At 36.2% G+C, this 18,903-nt stretch overlaps 1 protein-coding gene across 3 annotated transcripts in view; it reads left to right on the forward strand.

Annotated features, from left to right (window-relative positions):
• Nucleotides 1–14,338, forward strand: part of LOC149792418 (double-stranded RNA-specific editase 1-like) — a 39,406-nt gene extending 25,068 nt beyond the window's left edge. For all 3 annotated transcript variants that reach the window (XM_089970993.1, XM_089970990.1, XM_089970991.1), the window contains exons 2-5: nt 2,771–3,538; nt 6,006–6,680; nt 7,765–7,953; nt 12,822–14,338. In XM_089970993.1, coding sequence (XP_089827119.1) covers nt 2,818–3,538; nt 6,006–6,680; nt 7,765–7,953; nt 12,822–13,162 — 1,926 coding nt within the window. In that variant the 5' untranslated portion in view covers nt 2,771–2,817 and the 3' untranslated portion in view covers nt 13,163–14,338. The remainder of the gene's footprint in view (nt 1–2,770; nt 3,539–6,005; nt 6,681–7,764; nt 7,954–12,821) is intronic.
• The last annotated feature ends 4,565 nt before the right edge of the window (nt 14,339–18,903 follow it).

The following is an 18,903-nucleotide window of genomic DNA, read 5'->3' on the forward strand; positions in this document are numbered from 1 at the left end:
CCATCTTAAAATTTGGTTTCACGGTTATGCTCTAGAAATCCAATATCCGTTAGATGTAATTTTTGTCTAGTCTGCCTTGGCTGAAGCTCGAAACAGCGATCACTTTAGAGTCCGTCTTCATGTCAGTCCATATCAGAGATGAAAGGCAAAGTATATATATATAGAGAGAGAGAGAGAGAGAGAGAGAGAGGGCACTACTGCTTGTGGCGACAGCGGCTATATCAGCCTTTGTAGTGTTCAATTTCATCGATGGCTTTTTTGAAATAGGATTTAAGCAGGTATTTCTTATAATGAAGAAACATTTTCTAGTCTATATTTTATCATGAAACCTTTCTGTCTCGATTGATCTTTCATCATGACGGAGATATGAATTTGTTAATAAATCTTCGATTACATCTTTATTGGAAGTGTATATACCGTCATTTTTTCATTTTCCTGTAGGCTGTAACATATGCTTTTATGAAAATTTAAGAAATACATTTTAATCATTATTATTTTTCATCCCTGATGCAAAACGACCGTTTTATTTTCTTGCCTGCTTTCTTCGGCGAGAGAATGATATCATTCTTACAAGGCTGTGTTGCTGATATCCACAATCTTAAGTTCCTTTTCAGTCTTCAAACTCGGACCGCTCCGGTGGCCTAGCGTTTAGAGCGTCCGTCTTGAAATTCGGGAGGTCGCCGGTTCGAACCCGACCGAGTACTAAAAGCTGCCTCGTTTAGCACTCAGCATTAAGAGGTTAGTTTCAGGACTGGTCGGGCTGGTGTCAGGATAAAGTGACTGAGTGGGACATGGTGCTACATGTCTGCGGCATGATGCCCGAGTGCTAGACATCACTATAAAATGTCACACTGCAGACATCGTAGTGATATGACTGAAAAATTGTTAAAGCTACATTTAAAAAATCCAGATTGCTTCTTCGGGCGGGCGCCACGGGACATTATGGTTCTGTTTCAATGCAGTTCGTTACAGTAGACGTGACAGATTGCGTCCAACTCACTCGTCGTATATGTGTTTTTATGTGTTCGTCAGTCTAGTATTTCTCCAAACAAACACTGTTTTAATGTGATAGCAGATCATTACTGGTTGATCTTCGTAGCTTTGATACCTTTTTTTATAGCATGGTGTAAACTATTTATACTGCCATTTCCAGAGAATAGAATAATCTTTATAAATTAACGCAATCAAACCATCTTGAAAATATTTTTGTTGTTACTCCTTGAAAACTGAAAGTCATATCCACATGGGGTATTCACCAGAAGACTTTTTATAATGTCTTGCTGGTCCGAAATTAAAATTGTGCAATCTGAAATTTTGTTATTGCGATTAATATGCCCACAAAAATTGACCCTCCACCACCACCACCCACCAACAAGAAACAAAACATTGAGTACTAAGGCACAATGGGGCATTTTCATTTGCATGTCCATCCACCGTACAAGAACATACAAGATAATGTTTCCATTCAATGGTCACGTGATTCGCTTTGTGGCCGAAGTTCATTGTTTTCGATACAATGGAGCAGATAGATTGTCATTCGCATTGTATGGAAATCTGTATATTTTCTGTACAAAACCAAGCATGTTATCAATAAATGGGGGACAATTGGCCTATGACATATACCACATTATTACAGGTGAGGTGCAAACACCAATAGACCTAACCTGTGAAATGTATGACATGCACCAAGGTGCCAATAGCATATGCCCATAACCTCTACCATTTATAATATTGCCCAGCTTGAAACAGCATAGACCCATGACAATGCCATGCACCCAGTTACAAGACAGTATATCTTTGTGGCTTATGCCAATTATAACACAAACCCAGGGCAAACACTAATATCTGCATGGCCTAACACGAATGCAAGAGCAGATCACACTTGACTCATGATCCATGTCATATATAACACGCACCTGGCGCAAAAGCCATTCCCAGATGGTCCGTACTAATACATGCATCCAGGTGCAAATTGCAACCGACTGACGGCTTATGCCATGTACAACGTGTACCCAGGTGCAGACACCAATAGAAACATGGCCTGTGCAATGAAAACATGAAGTGAGGTGCAAATACCGCTAATGATAACCGATGCATTGTATAATATGTACCAAGGTGAAAACAACATAGACCCATGACCTACGCCATGTGTTACATGACCCAGGTGAACGCAGCAATTTACTCATCACCAGTTCCATGTATAACATCTACCTAGGTGCAAACATCATTGACCTGTGGACTCTGTCATGTATAACATGCACCCAGATGCAAACAGCACAAACACATGGCCAATATAATGTATTCCTCACAGCTATAAACAACAATAGGCTCAGCTACTGTTGGATTGGAAGTTAAGATTAGGCATTGTTATTAAATGTAAAAAGATTCTTCATATGCGAAGTTGTAATCAAAAGTTAGAAGTGTTCAACGTATGATTCACTTGTTATTTGACAAAGCCAATTCTGATTCTAAGTAATTATGGTGTTTAGTCATTGAGAATGGTGAATTTGTTTTGCTCATCAGGGAAAATTCTGTCTAGTAGACTGATGATGATTCACTGGTGAAAATTCAACAACAACGAAAACAAAACTAACTTGTTAAAAAAAATGAAGTGACTTAATGTTCTTCGGTTTTCTTTTTTTTCCTCTCAACCCAATTTATATGCATTTAGTTTGCATTTATTGTTGCAAACACTATCCTGATACCAGTTCATATTTATGAATCGTTACACCTAAATATCAATTTCTTTTAATCTCTTCTCTCCCCTTAGGTGCCACGGTAACAAATCCGGAGAGTCCAGAGGTTGAAGAAGACAAAATGCTGGGGCTGTTGAAGCGCAAGCTTTCTAACGAGAAAAGCATACTCTTTGGCAACAAAAAGCAAAAGACGAATGAACCACCACTTTCCCAAAATGCCTTGATGCAACTTAATGAAATTCAAAATGGACTAGAGTTCCAGTTTGTGTCTCGGACCGGACCAGATCATGCACCAACTTTTGTGATGTCTGTGGAAGTGAACGGTCAAACATTTGAAGGTACAGGTTCATCAAAGAAGAAAGCCAAATACGATGCCGCAGAACAAGCTCTGAAATCATTTGCTCAGTTCCCAAAGAAACATGAAACCCTTCAGGCATTAGGTCAGCCAAAAACGAGCATGGACATCACAACTAGTCGCACAGAATCGGGGGCCGATATATTCAATAAAGTTGAGAAGAGTACAGATGAGGAGAAAGTGGTTGTCGCTGAAAGCTTGGCTGTAAATCCAAATGACTCAAATCTTTCACCAGGTTGCAGTTACAAAGTGCCCAAACAGCTGGATAATAAAAATCCATTGATGCTTCTAAATGAACTACGCCCAGGCTTGAAGTATGAGGTTGTGTCAGAAACTGGAGAAAGTCATGCCAAAACATTTGTAATGTCAGTGACCGTGGATAATGAGATTTTTCAGGGCTCAGGAAGAAACAAGAAGATGGCCAAAACTAGAGCGGCTCAGGTGGCACTAACCAAATTTTTTAATCTGGAATTCTCCTTAACACGTGGTACGTATAATTATATTTACTTCTTTACCTGTGAACTAAACAATTCATTTATTTTTTAAAACTCTTTTTCGTTAAGTAAGCTTGAAAGGCACACATTTATTACTTAAAGGTGAAACAAAATGAAATTTTTGATCTTGGAACTTCCTATCAGTAGAGGTCTTTCTGATAGGAATTCAAATATTGCAAATAATGTGTGGCAGTGTGTTATATTTTATGAAAAAGGTCAATTATTCTTTCCATGGATCCATGAACTCAGTTTAGTTTCTTAGCTTACATTCGGTTCATATGAAGTCAAGTTGATAGTAATTCTTGGCATGGATAGGGCACACAGTCAATTGAACTGGAAAGGGTCACGTTCAGAGAAGCTTGCACGACTCATCTATACTAATCCTCATTCTGATAAGCAATGTACTTGTTAACTGATAAAACACAATTAAACTAAGTCTTTTTGTTGCAGAGTACGTGCTATAATGACATGCATGTAATTTGTTGGTATAATTAGTGAAAACTTTGCAAAGATTTCTCCTAAAGCCTGCTCCAGAGAGATATATTTTTCTGTACATTTACATACCATGTCCCCACAAGGGAATATTGGTGGAGGGTAGCATATAGTGCAATCAACTTATCAGTCCATCCATCAATTGGTATACTTGTGTCCTGTAAGTGTGGAGTATATCTTAAGATTTATCTTCATTTTTTTATATTACAAATTGTGTCTGTCCATCTGTCAATTTTGTTGACGTACTATCTCCTGAACCTTTTGAGATATCATCATAAGGCTGGTATGCTTTTGTATCATGACAAGACATTGTCTAATGTGAAAAAAGATGGAATCTGATCACAATTTGAGGGTTCTTCCTTGGGCACTCGCTTGCTGAACATTCTTGAATGGCCTTGTACGTATCTGTAACATGCCAAAAAATAATGTTTGATTGAAAATCTAGCCATATCAAACAGTTAATGTTAATTTTTTGTATTTATGTTCTCAATAACAACAGTATTTTGTTTACTCTATTGATCAGAGACCATAAAAGTGTATCGGATTGCCTGTTGTCCATCGTCCGTTTATCGTCTGTCCATTGTCCGTTTGTTCATCCATTACCATACGTTTGTGATCATGTACCTCTAAAACTACCCGGAACGTTGCCACGAGGACACACACACACACACACACACACACACACACACACACACACATTCCATGGTATCGTTGGTCCTCGATGAAAATAGTGTTGACGTAATATCTCCTGATCAGAGACTATAAGAATTTATCGGATTGCCTATTGTCCATCGTCCATCTTTCGTCTGCCCATTGTCCGTTTCTTCATCCGTTAACATAAGTTTATGATCATGTTCCTCTCAAACTACCCGGAATGTTGCCATGAGGACACACACACACACACTCATTCCATGTTATCGTTGGTCCTCAATGAAAATGGTGATGCCTGGACATTCCGTAGGGCCACCAAATTTCTATGTTGATATTTTTTCTCTTGCTACTATTCCTGAATGCTAGGTCGTATCAGCATACTGTATTTGCTGGGAGACTTATTGTGATGCAATGAAAATGGTGCTAATTTGACGTCTAATATGGCCACCATTGCTCTATTTTCTGAAACTTGATATCCTTCACCAAAGGACATATCAACATGCGAGTATCATAAAAGAATCTACCGATGGTGTCTAGTTGGCTCTGAATGAAACTGTTGCTGATTTAACCTCCAAGTTGTCACCATGGTGGCTATCGCAACAATTGTGTTATAGCTACTTTTCCAGTATTGATCGTCATGCCAACTGGCTTTTTCACCAAAGGTTTTCGTATTATGTCGAGTTGATCCTAAATAAAAATGAATCTGATCTGACGTTTGTTCGGCTACCATGGAATCCATCTTAAAAATCTTGGCACCACCATTTCTAAACAGAAAGTCATAATGACATGATGTTTTCACCAAGATACTTAATACGATGTCTAGTTGGATACAAAAACTGGCGACGCTTTTACCTTCAATATGTCTGCTATCAGGCAATATTGAAATCTCTTTCCACTCAAGATTTTCAGAGATGGTTTCAATAATCAGCAATTAACAGGAACAACTAATTTCCTCTTAGATTCTTGACATTATTTACAGTCAATAAATTATTATTCCTTTGAGGAACTAGTTTTTATTTTTATGTCTCCACCCGTTTGGAGCAGGGTTAAACAGTTACAAGTATCCCTCAATCTTATCATGTCATTTCTCATCCTGTCCATCATGGACATTTTTTTCATTTGATAATGTTTGAATGATTTTATGGATTAAAATCAAATTTAGTACAATTGTTTATATTTAGATCAAGGTGATGCAAAAGTGTCGTCATATTTCGACAGAGTGTAACAGAGTTATTGACGTTTACCTTTGGCATTCTGTAGGATTATATTTGCTGATATATCCGTACAAAAGGAATACATTTTTTGTATTTGTTTTAGATTCCCAACCTGTGCTTAGCGAAGGTGCGCCTGAAATACCCAAAGGCTTAGCCGATCTGGTGTCAACTCTTGTTAATGAGAAGTTTTCCTCTTTAACTGATGGATTGCAAAGCCAATATGCAAGAAGAAAGGTTCTGGCAGGAATTGTGATGACAAGAGGAAAAAAGATGGATGATGCTTTGGTGATTTGTGTTTCAACAGGTACAAAGTGTATAAATGGGGAATATATTAGTGACCATGGCTTAGCGGTGAATGACTGCCATGCAGAAATCCTAGCAAGGAGGTCCTTGATCAGGTACTTGTACTCTCAGCTCAGCTTGCACATGATAAATAATTCCAAAAGGGCCGCCCGTTCAATATTTGAACCTCTTGAGGATCACGGGTTCCGATTAAAAGAAGGAATTCGTTTCCACCTCTATATCAGCACAGCTCCATGTGGGGATGCAAGGATTTTCTCTCCCCACGAATTAGTAAATGAAGATGATTCAGGAGACAGACATCCCAACCGCAGAGCTCGAGGACAGTTACGCACAAAGATCGAGTCAGGAGAAGGAACAATTCCCGCGAAGTCAACAGAAGGAATCCAAACCTGGGATGGAATTTTGCAAGGGGAGAGATTAATGACAATGTCCTGTAGTGATAAGATAGCCAAATGGAATTTAGTTGGCATACAGGGTATGTTTTTCACAATGATTGCGGAGAAAATACTCTTACTAGGTTTATTTTAGCCCACTTAAATAAGGCTTTTTTTGCGGGACGAACACTAATTATGATCATGTAAGAAGATAAACTCATCTGTATGGCAAGCATGGAGATTAAAACAAATTCTTCTTTCTCTGATTGTGGATTCAACTGTGGGGTCTCGCATTCATTGTTAAAGTGAGGTTGTTAGGGGTGCATGAACCAACCAGGGTCTAGAGGTAGGAAGAACCCAGGCTCCATACCTATCATGAGTATACTAGTTATGCATGCCAGCACCGCCGAATATAAATCTATCAGCGTATTTGCATTAATATGCATCCATGTACAGGCCATTGGGATGCACCTTTCTACACAAACAGCTTCACTTCTAAAGTTTATGTTCGCAACAAGGGTGTCATGGGATGTGAAAAATGAGGAAACAGAAGGGTAAATTTATTAAATGCAATTTATCAGTACAGATAAAGCCACTCACATAAAAATGTATATGCTTGCAAATTTATAAACCTGATTCGTGCAGTTTTACTGGTACAGTTGTGCAGCACATATCCATTCATTTGTCCATTGTGTTAAACCTGCATCAATGTGACACTGTGGTGACGTTTAATTGCCAGCAGATTTAGTTTCAAGTAGTTTTATTTTGGCATGGATTTAACATACATCCGATATCCTTCACGTATGTTTCAAGGTTTGATCATTGATTATTCCTTTATGTCTTTAAATTGTCTCAGATGAAGATTCACAGTATTTATTAAAATGCTTACGGATAAACAGAGCGCCAAAATAAAGCTAATTCTTTAAATGAAACGTCATAAGTACATCAAGATATTCTGATAAATCAATCTCACGAGCAGTTATTTAAAAATTTTGACCATATTTTTGAACTATTTTGCACGTGTTACCTTTATCTGGTATTCCACATACATCTTTCAGAATTTTATCTTCTATCTTTTTCCTTCAGTTGCAGTACGTTTATCTTTCTAAATATTTGTGCTATTCATTTTACATGTTTCGAGTTTTACCTTTAGTAGTTTGTCAATCTGTTGTTCTTATTGAACAGGTGCCCTTCTGAGCCACTTAATAGAACCAATCTATCTGGACAGCATCATACTTGGCAGTTTGTACCATGGTGAGCATCTGTCCCGAGCTGTGTACGGTAGACTCCCTGTAATTGACAACCTGCCATCATTTTACCGCATCAATCGACCTTTTCTAAGCGGAATTAACAACCCAGAGAGTCGCCAGCCAGGTAAAGTGCATCATAAAAAATGTACATCTCTATCATGACTATTTGCTTATATCAGTATATTGCCTTTAAAAGCAGGAAGCCAGAACAACATAGGCTCTGATAAGTTGGCTTTCTTGTGCAGCATTATGGCAGGGATTATTAGCTGTGTGCAAGGCTCTAACTATTGATCAGGCTAGAGCAGAATGAGCTTTTGTGAAACCTTTAATTCTTCATCTGATATATCCAAGAGATTATCAGCAGTATGGCAAGAGATTATCAGCAGTATGGCAAGAGATTATCAGCAGTATGGTAAGAGATTACCAGTTGTGAGCAAAGCTCTTAACTAATCCTGATTAGACTTGAGCAAATTGAAGTTTTGCGAACATCTTTAGTTCTTCATCTGATATATCCATGAGATCGCAGCCAGACACGAAGCTTATTGTACATCGTTAAAACTCACACTTCCCCCATCTCACAAAACTTGCACAAAAAAATTGCTTTTCATGTACTACTACAAACTAATGATTGTTTTCATGTCTTCATTTTATAGCACAATGCAAATACAAATTGAGGAGACGTGCTAGATCGCATTGGACATAACCATCTAATTGTTATTCACTTCCAAGTAGGTACATCACAATCCTTTTCTATGGGGAAGTTATCAGATGCTACAGAGTGTGGAAAGAAGGAGAGTACGTACCTAAATATTCCATTAACTGGTAAGTTAGAACATAGTTGCCATACGATGAGTGAGCTCCCACACTTAGGTAAGTTGTGGTATTCCCTATCTCCTTTTCGAAAAGAGGCTGAAGGAGAAGTATATTCATGAATGCAACACCGTATGCTCAGTGTTGCATTAGTAGTTCAGTATTAATTGTGCTGAAACAAATACCTGATTTTCTATTAGAATATCTATAGCATGTAATCGATTAGTATCCGAATATTTCTTGTGATGTCATCATGAAATATCAACCATAGTCATATCCGACGTGTGCTGAATCAGAGGCCACAAACGAACAAATTATGTAGCCAATTGTGAACAATCTATCTTGTGTATAGACTTGTCTTCCCGTCAATGTTGCTGAATTACAAGGCTATGTTAACCTTGTGCTATAAAAAAGAGACTGGATGACATTTAAATAAACAACAAAAATGAAATAAAATAAAATAAAATAAAATAAAATAAAATAAAACAAAATAATTTAATAAGAAGATGAAACAGGTAAACATGAAATATACCTTTTCTGCTGAAATATGGATTTATTCATTCCATATGATGCCACCAGTGTTGTACCTGCATAACTAGTGGAAACCAATGAGAATCGAGAATGCATAGGTCAATTATTTGAGGGGTATTTTCAAAACTTACGTCAGTGAAACATATGCCCATGCTTTTACAAAACATTCTCCTCTATTAGACGCATATTATAATTCTCCAAAAATTGTTGTGACCAGCGTATCAGGGGAAATTGTGTTAATAACTATGATTTTGGGAATTTTCCTTTTGATTTGCTTTTATATTTATAATAATGAAATATAATATTTAATTGTGACAATTCTCAAGGTTGAAAAGTTTGAGAAATTTCATGAAAGTTAGACCTGATAGTGACTTCGCTGCTCTTAGTATTCAGGTGTTTAACTACTACAGATTTTTTAAAATTGGTATGAATACTGTTATATTAGAAATAGTCACATACATCTCATCATGCAGTAAAAGAGGTAATGAGGTCCGTTCATTCTTTGGCATACGATGCATACTCCTAACTTCTCAAAAACCACTTGGAGGATTGCCATGAAACTTAACAGACACATTCATCCAAAGATCTGTTAGCAGTCTAGATGATAATGGTCCTGACATATATAGCAAGGGAGACACAACAGCCATCTTGAGAATCTTTCATTGTTACTCCATCATAACGGATGGTCGAATCAGTATTAGGTTTACTAAGAGACCTTTGATACCTAGTTGATCCTAAATGAAATGGTGCCCGTCTCATGTCAAATGTGGCTGCCACTCATGCCATATTTAGAAGATGGATAGTCAAAGACCTCTTAATGTGTCTTGTTGGTCCTGTACAGAATTAGAACAGATCTATGGTCCAATATGGCCGCCTCAATAGTCGTCCTGAACATCATGTTATCGCTAGTCTCTTTGAACGAAAAGTCATATTGACACTTCGGTTCTGCCAGACGTCTTCTTATTATGTGTAGTTGATCTTAAATAAAGATGAAGTTGATCGCACATTAAATTTGGTCGCCAAAGCGGTTATCTTCAGAAATATGCCATCCTTACTCCTGAAATGATGACACTATCAAAATGTGAATGCTGCGAGATAAATTCTTATTCCAGTACGTTTAGTTTGTCAATGATGCGATTATGATACACAATAAGGCCAAAATGGCGGTAGGCTTGGAAACTTGTTATTGTTACACATCCAAAACGGAAAGTCATATCAACACGAGGTTTTCACCAGATACTTCTGCTAATGTCTTGTTGGTCCAAATTAAACTGGTGCTGTTCTGATGTCCAATAAATTTTAGGTTAGATTTGCCTACTTGACTAGGGTCTGTTTTAGAAACATTAAGATCGTAAAATTACATAGGATCTATAAATAGACGATTACCTATGTGTTGAAATTAATTAACAATGATCTTAAATATAAGACTTCTTGACGACTTGAGGTTAATTTCTCATTGGTTGGTGGGGTATGAATGGTTCTAGAATAATTAAATAATTTCCCGTTGGAAGGAATAAGTGACACGAATAGGTGTTTCAAAGTCTTTATTGGGAATTATGATCTATCAAGTGGGGGTATGTTGTGAAACGTAGTTGTAATAGAAGGTGTATATAAGGAGAGAATTGAGCAATTACATTTCATTCCTATTTTAGAGTCATTCTTATATTTTATGTACCTGTTATAAGTCTGCAGACGTGTTTTATGTTCTACTTAGATGTTATTTGAAAGGAAAAATATTTGTTTGAACTGTTTAGTGGATATAAAAAATGTCCCGTTTTGGATTATAATATTATTCTGGAACTACTGTGGATTATTCAAAGGAGTTCTGAACGACGCCATTTTGTCGTCACGATTCTTGACAGACCATTACATTTCCGCTCTTGAAATTTATACGGAACGTTTCATTCTTTTGGACTTTCATAGAACTTTATATCAGGATTAGTTTGGATTCGCGTAATTCCTTTCACATTTTCATTTATAACTTTGATAATTAAATTATTTGTTACGTTTTACAAAACATGTTGATTTTGCTTCTCTCTATTACTTAGTGTATGTCCAGTAGAGTCATAACAATTGCAAATGGTACTACCTGCCATCCAGTATGTCTACCACAGCAGCTAATGTGAAAATCTTATTATAATTGAAGAATATAGGGGTTGGTTTCAACACTCAGCATTAAAAGGAAGAACTATTCTTTTCAGAAATTCTTGTAATTTATTTGCAAATAGTAAAACATCAATTACATCGCGTGAATCTTACTTGATTGCGACAATCTTCATGGTAATACCTCTCCACCATATAAATAACAAACAAGATGAGAACTCAGTGTGAATATGACACATTTAGATACAATAAAAAGATTTAGATACAATAAAAGGATGTAAAACTGTTACCGATTTACATTATTGCTTGGCTGATTGGAAAGGGTCAATAATCTGACAGATCTTACAGAATTAAATTAGCCTCTCATATCAATGAATTAAATTAGCCTCTCATATCAATGAATTAAATTAGCCTCTCATATCAATAAATTAAATTAGCCTTTCATATCAATGTGATGGCCCGCTTTAACACAAGACTTAGCCAGTAGTACTTTAAATGAGTTCAGTTACGTAGCTTCGAAACCGTCCGTTCCACACCTGATAATTGATCTCTAGCTGCTCGTCCCATCCACGAAGGCACTCAGCCGTAATATATGGCTAACGAATCTCCATCTTTGCTAGACTACGGATAGTGTTATGTACATATATGTCGTTCAGTTGCTAACTGACACTGCATAGTTTGCTTGTAGTCTCAAAGTTTGAGCTGCCGTAGAGAGTCATTCAAATAAGACACATTCATACATGAATGATACAACGAATATTCTAACACCGATTTCCTATTCAAGTATTCGGTGTGGAGTATTCTAATTCAGATATTCGTTTCAGCACTGTTGTAACATCAACAAACTAAATAAATTCACAAATGATGTGTTTTGTGAGAAATGTTCTTTCTTCAAAAGGACAACATTCAGTCCAAATGCCTTGACTCAGAAGAACAAAATGTGTGCGACCGGTCTAAATAGACTAATATATGACATTTGTCGTTGTCTACAGAGCTAACAGTGTTTATTCCCAACTGTCTTTCAAGGTAAATAGAATCAGGAATCTAACTGGATCAGTGACTTCAAACTGCAATTAGTCTCAGGGGCCCCGAGTGGCCGAGTGGTATTAAGCGCTCTCCGTTACGGATCACTGCCGTCTCACCTCTGTCTGCGTGGGTTCGAGTCTAGGATTCGGCCAATGTGGGTACGTGAGAAAGCTTGCCAGTAGCTTCTCGTGGGTCGGTGGTTCTTTCCTGGGTTTTCCCGGGTTCTTCCTCAACTGTTAATACTGGCCGCCATGCATAGCCTATCATGTGCTGAGAAATGGCGTTAAACCCCACAACAACAACAACAGCAATTAGTCTCGTAACAGAGCAGTAGATACTGATTCAGCTTGCTGCGTAAGTCAAAAGTTGATGTGAAACGAAGTGGATTGATAACCATTGTGTAACAAGCATGTATAAATTGCTGCATATGATTATAGACTCATTTTTATGCAGGTCTTGCTAGTTCCTAATATAATCTTACAAATATCATATTCATACATTACTGATAAAATTATATTTCAGGCAAAGCACCAAACTTTGCAGTCAACTGGTGTCTTGGTGACCCAGCCTTGGAAGTGATAAACACTACTACTGGGATAACAGAAGACGGTTCGTCATCTCACCTATGTAAGCAAGCTATGTTTAAGCGCTTCTTAAAACTCTGCGACAAAGGGATGTCGTTCACCAACCACCCTGCTTCCAAAACGCTACCACTGTACTCCGAAGTCAAGGCCATGGCGACAGATTATCAGACAGCCAAACTGCAGCTATTTAAGGCATTCAAAAAATCTGGATTGGGAAAGTGGGTGAAGAAACCCATTGAGCAAGACAGTTTTCCAGAGGATCAATGTATGGCTGTTTAATTAAGAGCATTTTAAATCACAATTTGCCGCGAGGTGTGTAATTATTTTACAGACTTTTAATACCAGTCTAGAGACTGTTCATCTTTTGACTCTAGTGATACCTGTTAATTGTGGTAGATAAGAAAGCATAAAAAGAAAGATTCTGCTAAATGGACAAATTTGTTATTAACATAAACAGACTAAATACAAGACCAGGCAAAGTTACGTGACTCTGATAAATGGCGACACAGGGACGATTGTGGAAATATGTTTTTTCCCACTCCAAAGATTAGTCCTACGAAGAGAAGTCAGATCAATGAGGCTAGATTTTACTGTTTTTAAGAATATTCAAGCAATAAAACAAAACAAAACATGATCAAATTTGATTTATATGTTTTATTCATAAGAATGTAATTTCTTTTTTTTGAGTTTATGTACTACAGGATTTGTTTTTAATTACAAAGTTTATGCATGAATTTTAGCTGAATTTTTTTATAATTAAATGTTGTAATCAAAATTTGGACAAGCTTTTGTTTTAAGAGATAAATCATGTTTCCATCAAAATTTTCATCTGTCAGTAATAATTCGATAACTATTTTGTGCTTTGTAAATAAGTATTGCTTGAAACAAATATCTGTGTACAGAACAATATAAGTTATGTTGTATACGTTTATCATTCCAAATCATGATGATGCTTGATAAATCCTTTTGTTTCAAATGTGGTTAAATTCTCATTATTGATAAGATCATATCCTAGTAGCAACACACTGTGACCAGTCTTCATATTAACCAGCTTCTGCCAATGATAATGTCAATCACCTAATAGGATGGCCGAGGAAAATGCCAAAGTAACCAAACTGGCCCCGGGTAGTCACTAATTTTCTCTATAAAAGCACTGATATGTTTGATTATTTTGATTGCTATAAATGACCGCACTTGGTAATTTTCTTTTGTGCATCCTGCATTCATTTATCTAAATGCGTTCATCAATTATCAATCATAGATATATTAAAACATTTATTCTTTTTCTGAGCTATTTTTTTATTCTATGTAATGATTAATTTGATGCTAAAATATGTGCTTATTTAATTGTGTCCATTGTGTCATAAATTTGACCTCAAAATGTGTTATTGTATTGCACTAATTGTCATTAGCAAATTTGCGCTTGAACTCAGCAATAAAAAACCAGTCAGATTTTCCATTGTCTAAGTTGTTATTTTAATAATTAATCGCCATAAAATAATATTTGGCCCTTTGCCAATTGCTGCTATTGCTTGTGCCAAAATTTCTTTCCAGTTTCCAAAATTTGTACAGTGAAACTCGCTCCATTATTACACGAATCTTGATAAAACATCGCGGGGTGGCTATCAAAAAATTTTTTTTTTTACAACAGTTTCACAAATTGCTTGAAGTGGAACACAGTTTTGGTTTCAAAATAAACAATAATTTTTTTTAATACTTTAGTTTGATGTTTTTATGTTTGAAGATAAATATACAAGTAAAGTTGTTACAATTGTCTATTTGTGAAAGTTCATTTCATTTTTATCAATGATCAATGACTGCACTGCACTGTGATCTTAGCGCATTTCCAACAATTATTAATCTAATTTTTTTTAAACCAACAACAATAAAGCCATTACGTTTCTTTGTGTTTGTGCGCAGTGCATGTTGTGTAAAATCGTTGCTTAATCCAGGATAAGCAATAAGTAACGGGTGTTTTTTCTGTCAACTGGCATACACAGCCAAGCACCAACCAATATGGTGGCCCAAAAACGTTCCTCACCCGAACATATCAACTAATTTACCTACCTAAGTGGTAATGGCAAATCATCAATGCCAATTTCACAGCCTAAGTCTGTCACAATAATAAACACGGTTGTATAAAAGCATATACGACGAATACCTCAGCTTGCTGTCAGAAACTCTTTACACAATCAGTTGATATGTGATCGTTGAATCATATAGTTCATTATCTACCCCACCCCCAAATGATCCTGTTTTCGTTAGCATTTATTCACGCATCATCTAAAAAGGGTCTATCTGCATCATTTAGGTTTGCATGGAAACCAAATTGTGTAAATACATTGGAACATAACCGAGCCACCTGTACATGGTTACATTACAGAAATTTAAATCTTGTCTTACATTGCTTTGAATGATTGATTTGATCTTGAATCCAAATACATCATGATCTTTGCCGACATTACTTAATATGTTTACTTTGTCGCCCATATTTGACAAGGAAAGTTTTATGAATTTATTGTTTTTGGATGCAATCGGACATCGACTACAAAATACAACATGTATTGATAATTTATCTGTTTAGTTTATTCATGTAGGTACTAAACCATTGTTCTCAGTTAAAATTAAATGTTACATATGCAATCATTGTATTTTCCCTCATCTAATATGCATTAAGTTAAGATGCCATTGATGCACGTGATTATGCGCTCGCTTTTATAGCCTTCCAAAACCCAGTTTGTTGGGGTTATGGATGCTAATAAGTTTGGGGTCAAAAGACCAAAGATTAACTATCTCGAAGATTATCGAGTTTCACTTTAACATTTATACTAAACTATGTTCCCTGACCAATATGCGTTGATGCAAGAAGCTGTGGAGATCGGGATTTAAATGGTAAAGGTCAAGGACATGATAAGTCGTATTAGAAAATAATAGTTTCAGTTGAGAACTGCATACTTTGACCAACTCAAAGGTTAATGTCACTGACACGTGTTGGTCAGTATCCCGGTCATGACCTGTTAGTGTGTACATGGAAAACTATTTAATGCATAGACTGCGTATAATGTACCGTTGGTGGTACTCTTGTATTTTGTCCCGCTTTAAACTCGCGTGTTTGGTAAATTATATCTTCCGAAATCATGCATTCAAATAGACAAAACGTACAGTGTTACATTTAATAAGCATTGATTGATAATTTGTGACAAAATAACTATATTTGAATCCTTTTTTGTAAAGGCAATGAGATAAATGGTTTTAAATAAAAAGCAATGAAGGCACTCAAGAGCATTCCAGTATCAATATGTTTCTCTGAATGCTTCAGCAATATGTATTGATCAACTGAGCATCCAAAATCAGTCTTAGGGATGACCATGCTTATAATTTGTCTTATCAATAATTAATTTACAGTCATCTTTGCAACCAAAATCAGTTTTAGGGATGACCATGCTTATATAGTGTCTTATCAATATTTAATTTACAGTCATTTAGCAACCAAAATCAGTCTGAGGGATGACCATGCTTATAATTTGTCTTATCAATAATTAATTTACAGTCATCTTCGCAACTAAAATCAGTCTTAGGAGTGACCATGCTTATAATTTGTCTTATCAATGATTAATTTACAGTCATCTTAGCAACCAAAGTCAGTCTTAGGGATGACCATGCTTATAATTTGTCTTATAAATATTTAATTTACAGTCATCTGAGCAACCAAAATCAGTCTTAGGGATGACCATGCTTATAATTTGTCATATCAATAATTAATTTAAAGTCTTCATGATTCTGTTTGAGAAATAGTTCAGCTTAACCATGTAACAGTTGTATCGTTATAATGCCAAGTAGTGTCTCTGCTATTTTACTAATGATTTATTTTCACCAACGTCTCTGTGTAAAACCACTTTCCATTGAAAAATCTGTTTTGTCAATAAATATCGACAGTTGCATTTAATTTGTTGTGTACATTGTGATCCTTCTATGTGTCCATCATCCGTCTGTCAACATTGGCTTATTGTCAGTCTGATGGCAATGATTTAGATACGGTCAAGGTCAGATATGGAGTATTAAATTATATCATCAATATCTGGCATTAGTTCGAATGTGATCAAGATTTTAGCATATAAATAAGACGATCTTGCATTTGATTGGCTGAACCTGTCACCACTTTGGATAATGACTGAGAAATATGCATACCAAATGAGGTCATTTTGCATCTGTTTGGCTGCGGTGTTACACTTCTGGAATCCATAAGTAAAATCAATTTTGAATTTGGAATATATAATTAGAGATTACGGATATTATTTAACTGTAAGAAAAATCCACCCATCGATTGCTTTTGGTGTCGGGAGTCGTATTTCTGATCTGATTCCAGAAAAACACGTTTACGCCTTTCTCTCAAGGCTAGTTCCTCCAGACACATGTACATCGTACGGAATTGAGACAATTGGTAACTCCAGTACATCATTACCAAACTAGCAGGATCTAGCTGGGTCTACATAAAAACAAAATTTGTCTATTTCAGATCAAGGAGGGAGTTGTTGTAAAGGACAGTCATTCAAAATATGGCTGAACGTTAAATTTTAAGTAGAGCAAAATGAGATTTCTTTTGTAAACGGCTGAACTGTACTCTACTGAGTTCAAAGAAAGCAAGCGGTGTTACGTGCACATGTTATTGTGTATTTGGTTGACTGAGGTTGTGTATTCACTAGAAAGTTTGCTGAAAAACTCGTTCATAGCTTTCTATATGAACGCAGTTATCAATAAATACCCCAAAAATCTCATGCGATTGAAATTTAGATTTTGCTGTAAACTTACTATGTCGAAACGACAACCGGGCAAAGGAAGTAATCCATGATACAGACTACTGATTATTACACAAACACAATCTGACTGAGACCGAAATCTACTTACAAGAAAGTTTTATGAGCAATTATACGATGTCATGTTCTGTTGATATTCGGAGTCATCAATCATATTGCAGCTCTCATCTAAAAGTGAACAGTGTCATTCGAAACGTATTGCAATAAATTTGGGATATGCGCCATTATTAGATAACTCTCTATTTTAAGGATGTTTAGATTTTTATGATTACTTCGTTGATTATCTGATGTCAGTGTTGGTGACATAGTCCTCAAACCGAGTAATTAGCCAATTAGCAAACGTCACATAGTGCAGTGTTGATGAGATTTCATGAAGGCATGGCTTATTTTTGTAGTGATTTCAAGTCAGATCCTCATAATAGGGCATTTAGCCAAGTAGTTCCTATTAAAATCTATACATGTTTTGATCGATTATGCATCTCCACTTTAAGTATTTGTGACAGAGCCTGATAATTAATATAGTGTAATAATTCAGATGGGATTGCTCCATTATCTGGAGACGCTTTTTATTGTTGCTATGATGGTAAACATGGTGTAGAGATACAGGCGAAAGGAGGCTTAAAATCATGATTTTACTAACCTAGGGTAGAGTAGGAAAATATTTCCCTGCATTTTGTGTTCGTCTTGTGTGTTTTCTCGGCTTGAAGTATTGGCACTACGTTACGGAAATTTAATAAGGAAAAACCATGCAGTTATTGCCTGCGATTATGAAGTTGTGATGCTAATTTGTAGTTTTTATTTCTTTGTTTTTATGCATTGATTAGAAAAAAATTATTAATAGTCTGGGCGCGTTGGAATTTCCAGTACACAACATTTGTTGTCGAGAAGTCCTTTGGAATCAGGGGAAAATAATTGACTTCTAGCAGGGTTCACGCCAATGTAAAGAGACCACTTTGGCTTAAGGCATCGTTACTAATTATAGCTCAGAATGCTACACTCTCGTACCTATGCAGAATATATGTATTGAGAATCCAAATGCAATCAGAACATGAAGTTAACTGGTACTTGGTGAATTTAATTTGATTCTGAGTTTATGACTGCATAACTTCAAATACTCCAGTCAAGGCAGAGAATATTCATAGCCTCCCGATGTCGCAAGTAATAAATATGTAACCTGTAGATAAGACCAGCACCCACTGCTATTTG

The sequence above is a fragment of the Sinohyriopsis cumingii genome, chromosome 9, assembly GCF_028554795.1.
Source record: "Sinohyriopsis cumingii isolate HCF-2022 chromosome 9, ASM2855479v2, whole genome shotgun sequence".
NCBI lineage: Eukaryota > Metazoa > Mollusca > Bivalvia > Unionida > Unionidae > Sinohyriopsis > Sinohyriopsis cumingii.